At 45.9% G+C, this 11,887-nt stretch overlaps 2 protein-coding genes across 2 annotated transcripts in view; one reads left to right on the top strand and one right to left on the bottom strand.

The window, feature by feature from the left end:
* hspd1 (heat shock 60 protein 1) overlaps nt 1-2,406 on the top strand; it is a 7,092-nt gene extending 4,686 nt beyond the window's left edge. Inside the window, 3 exon segments of the mRNA XM_084545596.1 lie at nt 458-650; nt 734-912; nt 1,393-2,406. Coding sequence (XP_084401722.1) covers nt 458-650; nt 734-912; nt 1,393-1,560 — 540 coding nt within the window. The 3' untranslated portion in view covers nt 1,561-2,406.
* A 458-nt stretch (nt 2,407-2,864) lies between these two features.
* On the bottom strand, nt 2,865-11,413 carry coq10b (coenzyme Q10B). The gene is made up of 5 exons (XM_084544779.1): nt 11,272-11,413; nt 7,775-7,930; nt 5,504-5,696; nt 5,267-5,368; nt 2,865-4,956 (listed from the first exon to the last, which is right to left on the bottom strand). The coding sequence occupies exons 1-5, from the start codon at nt 11,367-11,369 to the stop codon at nt 4,789-4,791; spliced, it is 717 nt and encodes a 238-aa protein (XP_084400905.1). The 5' UTR covers nt 11,370-11,413; the 3' UTR covers nt 2,865-4,788.
* Between the last annotated feature and the right edge of the window lie 474 nt (nt 11,414-11,887).

Below are 11,887 nucleotides of genomic sequence, written 5' to 3'. Positions count from 1 at the left end.
TTGTCTTCACTTTGTCTTCTCCTCTTCCTCCTCCTCCTTTTTTCTTCCCCTCCTTTTCCTTCTCATGTTCTCTTCCTTCTTCCCCTCTCCCTCCTTTGTCTCCTCCTTTTTCTTCTTCTCCGTCTCCTCCTCCTTCTCCTCTCCCTACTTTGTCTCCTCCTTTTTTCTTCTCCTCCTCCTTCTTCTCCTACTTCTGCTTCTTTTTCTCCTCCTTTTTCTTTTCTTCTCCTTTTTCTCCTTCTTCCTTTTCCCCTCCTTGTTTGTCTTCTCTTTGGCTTCTCCTCTTCCTTCTTCTCCTTTTCTTCTCCTTGTCTTCTCTTCCTTTGTCTTCTCCTCTCCCTCCTTTGTCTCCTCCTCCTCTATCTGATCATTCTATAAATGTCTGGTTCAGGACGTCCCAACATGTATCAAGTTAAGAAGTAAATGACAAATTAAAAGTACAAAGCTGTGACGTCTTGTCTTGTCTCTGTTCCAGATCGGAGGAACTAGCGACGTTGAGGTGAACGAGAAGAAGGACCGTGTGACGGACGCTCTGAACGCCACCCGGGCCGCCGTCGAGGAGGGCATCGTACCGGGAGGAGGCTGCGCCCTGCTGCGCTGCATCCCCTCGCTGGACACCATCAAAATCGCCAACGCCGACCAGAAGATCGGTCAGTGACAGACTCTGTCCTCAGACTTTAAAAAAAATAACACGATATGTTCTCTGTAAACTCAAACTCTGACCGTCCCACAGGTGTGGACATCATCAGGCGGGCGCTGCGTATTCCCGCCATGACCATCGCCAAGAACGCCGGCGTGGAGGGTTCCCTGGTGGTGGAGAAGATCCTGCAGGGGTCGGCCGAGCTCGGCTACGACGCCATGCAGGGAGAGTACGTCAACATGGTGGAGAAGGGAATCATCGACCCCACCAAGGTACGACACGGATCAGATCACACCTGCAAGAGCTCAGACGATTAACCTGTCCTATGAAAACGTCCCCTAACATCCGTCCTGGTCAATCTGGTCTCACCTGTCCATCTCCAAGTCCCTGTGTCTCCACCTGGTCTTAATATAAATGTGTCTCCACATGCGTCCCCAGCCAGCACTTGAGATCTGATCTCAGTTTGTGTGTCTGTAAATCAGCAGCGCCATCATGTGGTCAGTTTCTGTCTCTACTGGTGTGTCCACAAACCAGATGTGTCCCAGACCACCTCCACGTGTCAAACCTGTATTTAAGGCAGGACACTTGAGATCAGATTCACCGGGACGGTATACAGTGACCTGGAGGACTGGTTGTACCAAAACCAGCCACCAGGAGGCGCATGAGATATTTGTGTTGATGTCGGCCATCTTTGTTTACACTCATAAGATGCTATTGGAGTATTTATTTTACCCGATGTCCTTCATCTGCAGGTGGTGAGGACGGCGCTGTTGGACGCCGCCGGAGTCGCGTCTCTGCTCGCCACCGCCGAGGCCGTCGTCACGGAGATCCCCAAGGAGGAGAAGGAGATGCCAGGAGGCATGGGAGGCATGGGAGGAATGGGAGGCATGGGCGGGATGGGAGGCGGCATGGGTTTCTAAGCCGGCCCCCCCCTGACTTCTTCTACTTTGTGTACAGACTAAGAATGAAAAAAAAAAATAAAAACAACAGAATATGGGGAGCTGGAGACCTCGGCTCCACTGTGACTTTAACCGACCCGCAAAGTATGTTGGAGCTGGAAAAAGATGGCCGACGACGTCTCTGAAGACTTTTTGCCACAAACCTCCTCACGCCTCCGAGTCGGCACGAAACCCACCATCATGGAAAAACGCTAATAATAGTAATTATAGAAGAAGAAGAAGAAAGAGAATTAAGAGTGTTGGTGTTAAAGGATAAAGCTGGTTTAATCCAGACGACGTTGTGTCTCCGTGGGTCGAGCTAACGTCTCCTAGCTAACGTCTCCTAGCTAACGTGACCCACGGAGACACAAGGACCCTTTAATCGACCACTAGAGGAGGCGTCTTTGTCCTTTATTTCTGTCGTAGTGTTTCATAATTGTTTTTCTTTTTATATATTTGTATCCGTCGTCAGTGATTTTTGTTTGAATTAAACCAGTTTTCTTACGGACTCGCAGCGTTGTTCTGTTTCCTGTTTATCACAGCTGGATGCATCGTGCCTGAAAATGAGCCGAGGTGGAGTGTCTCATGCTTCTCCTGAATGTTTACCGAGTCATCTTCATGTCTGTTAGTGAGGAGGAGGAGGAGGAGGAGGAGGAGGAGGATAATGTGAAGAGCTTCCTCTCCTCCTGCTTTAACTCGGTATGTTACTCTGATGGAGCAGCCAGCAGGAGGCGCATTTGTACTTTATTCCAAACAGCGTTCAACTTGTTTTGTGTAGACTTTAATTGTGATTCTTTTTTTTTTATTTAATAAATTTAATTCTCTGTGTTCATGTTTGAGTTACTGGTCTGTTCCTCTAATAATACTTTAATAAGATCAGACTGATGATCGCAGGTAGAGGCTCTGGTGTGAATAGATTTATTCCAGCAAAAGCTTCGCACCAGAACTCCTCTCTTCTCCTTCTATCCTCTTCTTCCTCCTTTCTCCCTCTTGTCTTCGTCTTCCTCCCCCTCTCTCCTCTTCCTCCTGTTCTATTTCCAGTAGATGTGATGCTCCTCTTCATCAGTAAACCGTTCATCTGATCAGGATGATGGAGCCATATAGTTTCCTCTGAAGGTCTAACAGCTGAGGTCAAAGGGCAGAAGACGCTCAGATTAACCTTTGTCCCGATGGTCACATGACGACCTCGTTTCTGTCCAATCAGAGGAAACGACCCATCGCAGCCTGAACAAAACACGCCTGGAGACAGCTTCTTAGAAAAAATAGTTTATAAATCATGCAGTCGGTACAAGTTTCTGAAGTCACGACACACGCCATCTTTAAAAACACTCAACAACTCTGAATATTTACACTTCAACAACACTCAGCCACGGTCAGCATTTAAAACCACCGTTACAGGTGAGACGTGGCTCTGAACGTGTTTCCATTTACACTTAAACTAATAATAAATAGTTTAAAACGGGTATAATGTTCCTTTAAAGCAGAGATAAATATGCCGCCAGCAGACGGAGCGGCTCAGGGTCAGAAACGTCGTCCTGACTGAGACCTGGGCCCGAATTCATCAAACAGAGGTGTCGGGTTTTATCATTTATTAGAGCTAACGACAAATACATTATGTTTATTATTTTATTTAGTATAACTACGTTAATTTCCTGAATCAGTTGGTTTACAGTTGATTTGCTCCAGGTTTGATGAATTCGGGCCCCTGGCTTCTTCCCAGCAGCCAGGTTGGGCCCTTGAATCAACACGGAGACTTTACACACCTGCTGGGCTGCTTTTAAAAACAACACTTAACATAATAATGCTAATATTGCACACTTAAAAAGAAAACACGAAAGAGTCACTCAGAGCCGTATAATTCAGCGAGCGTTAACGTCCAGCACGGCTCTCTGGATAATGACGAGAGTTTAGTGAAGGGAACATTAAAAACTGACTCCGCCCCCTCTGAGAAATGAAGCTAAATAAGGCTAACGGCTAATGTTGTCATGTCTAAGCTAAACTGAGAGTTAACATCATCCAGTTTAGGCTAACAGCTAGCGTTAACCTGTTCTGGTCAAATGGAGGCTAACATTATCTTGTTTATGCTAACGAGGCCAATGTTGCAGCTAACACAACCTGTTTTAGCAAATGTAGCGGCTAACATTAGCCTGTTTAGATCAGTGTTGCAGTTAGCTAGCTGTCTTGTTTTGTTAGCATAAGATAAGACAAATAAAACCTATCTATCTTATCTTACACTAATAAAATGGCTAGCGTTAACCTGTTTAAGCCAATGTGGCGGCTAACACTGATTTATTTAGGCTAATGTAGCCGCTAACGTTCTCTTTCTCAGGCTAATGCAGGAACAAAGGCTGTTTTGTTTGGGCTGATAAAGCAGCTGATGTTATGCTGGACCCTTGTTAGCTTTCTGTGGGCTAACACAGTGGTTCATATTAACGTCTTTAGGCTAACGAAGCAAAACATTTCCTTGTTTAAGCTAATAGCTCATAATGTTAGCAGCGACTATCATTAACATTCAGTCAGACAGGATATACTTTATAACGCTGAGTGGGCAGCACTTTACATTTACTTGATTATCACTGTTTATTCTTATTTCTTGGTTTGATACGGTTCAGTCTGGAACGGATGAAAAGCTGCTTTTACGTTTAAAGATGTTTAAATAATAGTTTTGTTGTTGAAATGTCAGAAAATAGTAACAAACGCTGTGTAACACTTATTGTTTTAGTCCAAAAACCCTAAATCTTCAGCTTCTTAATGACATTAAATCTTCTTCTTAGACAGTACTAGGAAATGTTTAACAATCTAAAGCTGTTTTTTCTGGTTCCCTTCATCATATGTGGCAGTAAACTATATTTCTTTATGTTTTAGACTGATATTATACATAAATGTTAGCATAGCATAGCTTTTTTTATTTATTTTTTTAATTCCTACTTGGTCTGTTTTCCGTTGTGTCACCGTCTGGTCCACCGTGTGGACGTCACTAATGTTTACTGATGACGCACTAACCTGACACAGTGAACCCTCAACCTGTGAGGTCAGTTTCACAACCGGGCACAGATCAAGGTCAGATTACGTCTGCTCGTGTTTAGCGTAAGCACCAAGGTGAGGATCAGTGGCTGGGTCCATGTTGGCTCTAAAAGCAGGGAGGAAGGCACACAGGTCGTGTCGTCTGTGTCTTTGGCGTCGTGTTTGTGCGGCGGGGCTCGGCCGGCGCTACGTGTGGTGAACCTCGTGGAACATGAGCTCGCGAGGGATGGCCGTCTCGGCGCCGAACACCTTGGAGGCGCGGCGCTCGAACGCCGACACCATCTGCTTCACCACCTCGTCGAAGAAGACGTGAGCGAGCTGGGAGTGGAGGAGGGAGCGAAACTCGAAAGAGATCTGAGGAGGGGAGGATAAAAATATTATCAGCTACGCTTCACTTTGTGTGTGAAACTGATCCAGAGATGCCAAGCTGAGAGATCAGGATCAGAAAATATGTTAATGTGGAAGATACATTAAATTATAAAGTAGAGTGGATTGAGTCTAAAATGTTAAGAGTGACCAACACTCAACGAGAGGAGTCTACTGCAGACTGGACAGTGTGTTGGGGAGTGAGTGGGTGGGAGGGGTCGTCCAGGACGGACAGGTGGAGGACCGACACCTGATCACAGGAGAAGACAGAGCCGACTGTTGCCTCACTGATACTTACAGCAAAGTCCACGGTGCAGGTTCGGGGGTAACCAGGGAGACCGGGGCTGAAGCGCCAAACCGTCTCCAGGTGGTTGAACAGTTTACCGTCTGAACAGGACGCCTGACGACAAACATGCACGTTAGCTGCAGAGAATCTGAGACGATTAAATCAAGCTACCCAGTACCCAAAGTTCAAGTTCTGCTCCTGGATATAGACTAATGCCTTTAGTTCCAGTTCCCTGGATCAGTTCCTCACCTTGACCATGTGGGGGCGCACCGTGGTGACCAGAGACGTGTAGTTCTCCACCACAGGGGGGAAGCCCACGGTCAGTTTGGCCTTGCAGAATCCGGACCGCTTGAAGACCACGTCAGACTTCTTACACCAGGGAACAAAGAGGCGGTAGTCCTCCACGCCGGCCACCACCTCGTATATCTCCTGCATGGAATACCTGCCGGAGCAGAGAGGGAGGAGACACAGATGGATGACGTCTGAAACACCTTCACCCTTATATAACGGCAGCGGAGGGGAAATAGCTGCCGCCGCCCGCCTCTATTTATACACACAGATTAGTGATTATGACCTCTCTGAGAACATTCAGTTCGTCACACGGTGCAAACAGGGCGACGGCAGTTATTATAAACTTATGACCTGAGAACACAGAGACTGACACGACGAGTTCATTATCAGGAGCTTTGTGATTAGGTTCAGACTGGAGGAGAAAGTCTCTGCTTCACCGGCTGCAGTATGAAGACAAGAGGGTGGAGCGTGTCTCTGGAGGACGGACATGTCCTCTCACTGCAGTCTGTGTTTAAGACCAGAGACGCAAACTGGAAAGAAACAACTTCTAAATGCAAAACATTAAAATGAAAAAATAATCATTTCTTTTATTCTTTAGTCTAAAATGAAAAAGTAAAAATTTATTATTATTCATTCATCTTCTTTAACTTCTTCTTGTTCCTGTGAAGGGTCATGGGGGGCTGGAGTCTATCTCAGCTGGTCCAGAGGGGGGGGGGGGGGGGGGTCCACCCTGGACAGGTCTCCAGTCTATCCCAGCTGGTCTAGAGGGGGGTCCACCCTGGACAGGTCTCCAGTCTATCCCAGGGCTAACACAGAGAGACACTCACACCTACGGCCAATTTAGAATCACCAATGAACCTAACCAGCATGTCTTTGGACGGTGGGAGGAAGCTGGAGAACCTGGAGAGAACCCACGCAGACACAGGGAGAACATGCAAACTACACACAGAAAGGAACCAGTCGGAACATGGATTAGAACCTAGAACCTTCTGGCTGTGAGGCATCAGTGCTAACCACCAAGCCAATGTACCGCCCAGAATTTATATTAGACTAACAAAAAACAAACAAACAAACAAGCAGGAAGTAGTCTCCATGGTGACTCCTCTGGTCCAGGTCTCTCTGGTCCAGGTCTCTCTGGTCCATGTCTCTCTGGCCCATGTCTCTCTGGCCCAGGTTTCTCTGGTCCAGGTCTCTCTGGTCCATGTCTCTCTGGCCCATGTCTCTCTGGTCCATGTCTCTCTGGCCCATGTCTCTCTGGCCCAGGTTTCTCTGGTCCAGGTCTCTCTGGCCCAGGTCTCTCTGGTCCATGTCTCTCTGGCCCAGGTCTCTCTGGTCCAGGTTTCTCTGGTCCATGTCTCTCTGGCCCAGGTCTCTCTGGCCCATGTCTCTCTGGTCCAGGTCTCTCTGGTCCAGGTCTCTCTAGTCCATGTCTCTCTGGTCCAGGTCTCTCTGGTCCATGTCTCTCTGGCCCATGTCTCTCTGGTCCAGGTTTCTCTGGTCCAGGTCTCTCTGGTCCAGGTCTCTCTGGTCCATGTCTCTCTGGCCCATGTCTCTCTGGTCCAGGTCTCTCTGGCCCAGATCTCTCTGGTCCATGTCTCTCTGGTCCATGTCTCTCTGGTCCAGGTCTCTCTGTGTTCAGCTCTAATTAAACCTGGTTCTTCTCCAGATTCAGACCAGATACCTCGTGTCAGAAAGTCTAACACTGCTCCAGAGTCACGCCTTCGCTCGGGACAGAAATGTTTTTCCTAGAGAGCTAAAAAAAAATCACCGACTGCTGGAAACAACACAGCTCCACAGAAATGGGATCAGGTTTCAGCCAGCTGTGTTGTTTTGTAGTTATTTGTTTCAGATCTGCACATAAATCAAAACCACATGGCTGCAGCGTCAGGATTCTTCTCCACGACGACGGGACGAAACACGTCTGCTGCGTAAAACGAGGTCAGGCAGTGAAACTCAAACCAGCAGAGAAGGTTAACAGATCACAGCGAGAGGGGACGGTTCAGAATCATCCCATTTCTCATTTTATGTCAGTATCACAGTCAGTCAGATGAATTAATCAGAACAGGAGCTTCTAAATGCACCAATACGTCAACATTTAAATAATTACGGGCTTAGAACAGAGACTCTACCTGTAAATGACTCTAGTAAACTCCACTGTGGCTCTGGACACCTCCTCATCTAGAGACATACGTGGTGGGGCAGTTACTGGGCTGAGGGAAGCGGACCTACCCGATGATGCGTCTCTCTGAGTACTCCCTCCTCTTGGAAAAGGAATCGGCGAGGTTGAAGAAGCTCCGTGAAGGAAGCATGGTGCCGTGGCCCGGCATGGCCGCGCTCAGCAGAGGAGGAACTCGGGTCATCAGGATCCCACATGACGACAGGTATCTGAGAACGAAACACGGAGGAGTCAGTCGGTGGAGTAGAGGGGGGTCGATGTTAAACCTTCTTCTTAAACCTGAACAGATCAGATCCAACTCCTAATCCCTGAAGATGAGTTTCACTTTAGATTAATAAGTAAAACTATTTCTAGTCACATTAATCTATTAGAGGAATTGATAATGCTGGTAAAGTACAATCCAACTAGAACAGGTTCTAATTTGGAACCGTTTATTTTTCTGATAGGGACGTCCAGACTGGTATTGAGGTCATAAACCAAAACCACGTTCCTGTAGCGTCAAAACATCTTTTCTGTTTCTGATTTAACGGCGGTTGGCTCGCGTCAAAGCTGCCAAATAATCCAGTAGAAGAAGAAGAACCACATGTCTAACCGTGTCTGCTGGGTAACAGGAAGTACTGTGGACGTTTGGGGTGAGGTGGCAGCAGCTGATCATCGAGACAGAACCCATGGAGTCCACTCAGTCAAAGGGGACGAACTTCAGGACATTTAAGATCAGTATCAGATAGAGGGACAGACCAGGACGTCCCTAATCACCCCAGCTCATACTTGTTCACCGTTAAAACGCTGGTTCTTTTGCTCCAAACTAAAACTGACCGGGTTACTGATCTAATAATCTAAACTCAGACCAATCACAGCTGTCGAGGTCCACAGGGACGTGTTCTTATATTTCTGAACTTCAAGCTATGACACAGGGGACAGCGTAGACGTGACGTACGACCATAAATCAGCGGGGACAGCTGACATTACCCCTTGAACGCCAAGTATTCTGTGTTCATGTCTTCTCAGGTTATAACCACAGGCTCACAGTGTCCATCTAGAGGCTGCTTGTAACTCGGTCCACAGAGCAGTTGTTGTATGTTTCCATTAACTTCTGTGTTTTGTTGTTTCCGTTATACAGGAAACTCATAACAATCCCAGAGTGGGACAGGAACGTAATGATCCTGTGATACCTGTAAACCGAGCACAAGGTGACATGCTGCAACATGGAAACTTACAACACGTGCCAAGCGTTTGTCATTCAGACAGAACGAGTCACGGACGTTCACACATCAGAACAGAACGAGGTCAAGGACGTGCACTTTACTACCGGAGACCTAAACCATCGTCTACTGTACCTTGTGTTTGCCCCGCAGGGTAAAAACTGTCAGAATCAGGTTAATAATTATGTTTCAGCCTCATGCAGTGAACACGGGAAGAGTCTCAGGGAATAAAACTGTTAAAAATAAGAAACATGATGAGTTCCTGATCTTCTGTCACCAGCTCATCCAGACTCTTTGTGCGTTTCTCTACGTATCATCAGCAGCTGGTCAAACCGTTGACTCAGATCACATTATCAACAGACTGGTTGATTAGTTAATCCAAACAAAGCTGATGACCAGACATTTAAACGACAAGAGAATCAATTTAAGCTCAAATGTTGATGCCTTCAGCTCCTAAACGTCAGATCTGGTTCTGTGTCTTTGTAGTAAACTGAATAAATGATGTCACTAACCTTTGACACACATCTGTTCACCTTTAGCTGTCACCAGGTTGTTAAAACATTCTCATCCTCCTGACTCACTGTGTAAACTTGTCCCAACGTGCTATGAGACATTTACACTGAGAAACTGAACAAGGTTTAGATGCAGAGAACAAATAATAAACAGATTAATTATGGATGTTCTATATGAATCATCTTCTACATCTACTGACTAATCATCGTCTCTGACACCATGAACGGGACGACTCCTTTAATCTAGACTGGGTACGAACTCAGCTGCTACCGGCTGCAGGACCTCTCTGATTGGCCGCTGCTTAGGGACGTGGCTGAACGTTTGATTGGTCCGTCGTGTTTGGATTTCACCCACAACACCTGTGGCTTCATGTTCCTCAAAGCCCTGGGCACGTCTGCTGCACACTTTTTATTTATTCAGACGAGGATTAGTGGGTTTCAACCTGTGCATGTAGCCTGCAGCTCTTTTTTTTTTTATTCAAATCAATCTCCATTTTGGCTTAGGGATTAGTCCACGTGTGATGGAGATGTAAAACATGGCTAAAGCCATATACACAGATCAGCCACAACATTATGACCACTGACAGGAGAAGTCAATAACATTTAAACCATCTTGTGACAGTTCAATGTTCTGCTGGGAAACTTTAGGACCTGGCATTCATTGGTGTGGATGTTACTTAGACATGTAGCACCCACCTAGACCAGACCAGACCAGGCACCCCCACCCCACCTAGACCAGACCAGGCACCCCCACCCCACCTAGACCAGACCAGGCACCCCCACCCCATAGCAATGACACTCCTTGATGGCAGCAGCCATCCCCAGCAGGATGCAGACACAAAAAAACTTGAAGAACAGCACAAGGTGTTGACCTGGCCTCCAGATTCACTAGATCCCAAACTGATCAAGTATCTGTGGGATGATCCACAGAGGCCCCTCCCCCTCAAAGACCCCCCCCACTAGGCCCATGTCCATCCTCTGATGAGTCACAGCTGTTTAAGAGGCACATTTTAATCAGATATCAGTGTTTATTAACATATTAAACAAAGAACACGTGTAGATACCCTAAAGGTGCAGGTTGCTGTGTAAACAGACGTAACCTGGAAGCTAGCCAGACGTTCTCCCCGCCATAAAACTGTTCGTGGGAGATTTTTGATCTGGAGTCTCTCCGATGGGAAATGAATGTGCTCCAGCAACGATCAGCTGGGCCAATCAATGAATCTGGACATGACTGAATGTGGTGATGGACAGATGATTAACAGTAGACATATAGATCATCATCTGAGCAACGGGAAGCTGAATTTGTTTCCAACTAAATGGCTCTGATTGGTATTTTATTTCTCTGTGTGTCCTAACTTTAATGGTTGAGATAAAATGACTGATTAAAAATGAGGAATTAACAAGTTAACATGAATTAAGTCTAAGCAACACAGAGTTTAAGAGTATTAAAAGTTCAAATACAATGTTAGGAGATATTCTGAAATGTGACATCCTGCCTAATGAGTATTTGTACAACAATAATGTGGTACTTAAATGCAGTTATAACTGAATTTACTTGTAGTATTTGAGATCTGAGTACTAGTTGTAGAACAGTAACAGTTATAAATACGTAATTAACATGTTAATTAGCCTTAATAGAGTTTCTTAATAATAGTTAAAACAGTAAATGTTTGTTTAAAATGTTAGCTAAAACCAAAATATTTCCAAGCCAACGGCTACTGAGTGACTTTAACCGAAACTATAACTATCCGTTTGTTTTTGTCTGATGTGATCAACTCCTACACTGTAAAGGTTTAGAAGACACTTTTAAACACCTCTAAGATCAAATTATTTTACCTGACGTTGTTTCTGCTCTGTATCTCCCGGCTGGTGACCGATGGTAACTGCTTCAAACACTCAGCTACTCTCCGCAGGTTCCGACCGCCTCTCGCCATCTTCCCGTCTCTGACAGCTTTCTTCTCTCTCTAACCGACGACGACTCCGCTGTCATCTGAGCCTCGCGACCGACCACGCCCCCGACCCCACGCCCCCCTCGCCCGCCATTGGACGACCCACTTCTAGCGAGTGTTTTTATTGGTTAGCCCCGCCTTTCTTATTGACGTCCTCACTAATGAACGCGCAGGCGCAGGAAAGTCACGAGATGTGGCTCAGGTTTCAGTTGGCCTCTGTTCTTTAAACACACTGTGCCTCTCACTTATAACCTTGAAAACTCTTCCCAACATCTATTTTTCCTCATCAGTTAACTTAAAAGAGTAACTTGTGTTCTAATTACAACCTATTATGGGATTTTATGGACATTTGATGAGAATATTTAATATTAATTATACTTGTTTATTTAATAAAATAAAACAGCTCCTGGAACTGCTGCAGTGTTCACATTTACCTGGGAGGTGTATCTGAATTTAAATTCAACATTTATTTGTGACATATGAAATAACACAGAAACATAAGG

This window comes from Chelon labrosus (assembly GCF_963514085.1).
Source record: "Chelon labrosus genome assembly, chromosome: 5".
Lineage (NCBI taxonomy): Eukaryota > Metazoa > Chordata > Actinopteri > Mugiliformes > Mugilidae > Chelon > Chelon labrosus.
The sequence above is the reverse complement of the archived record's forward strand: the minus strand, read 5'-3'. Positions and strand labels throughout refer to the sequence as shown.

Bases quoted from the DNA above. Each gene is read 5' to 3' on its own strand.
- coq10b (XM_084544779.1), bottom strand. From the start codon at position 11,369: ATGGCGAGAGGCGGTCGGAACCTGCGGAGAGTAGCTGAGTGTTTGAAG. The intron at 5,697-7,774 runs GTAGGTCCGCTT...CTGCTCCGGCAG, and splicing joins TCAGAGAGACGCATCATCGG to GTATTCCATGCAGGAGATAT. The intron at 5,369-5,503 runs GTGAGGAACTGA...GTTTGTCGTCAG, and splicing joins TGCGCCCCCACATGGTCAAG to GCGTCCTGTTCAGACGGTAA.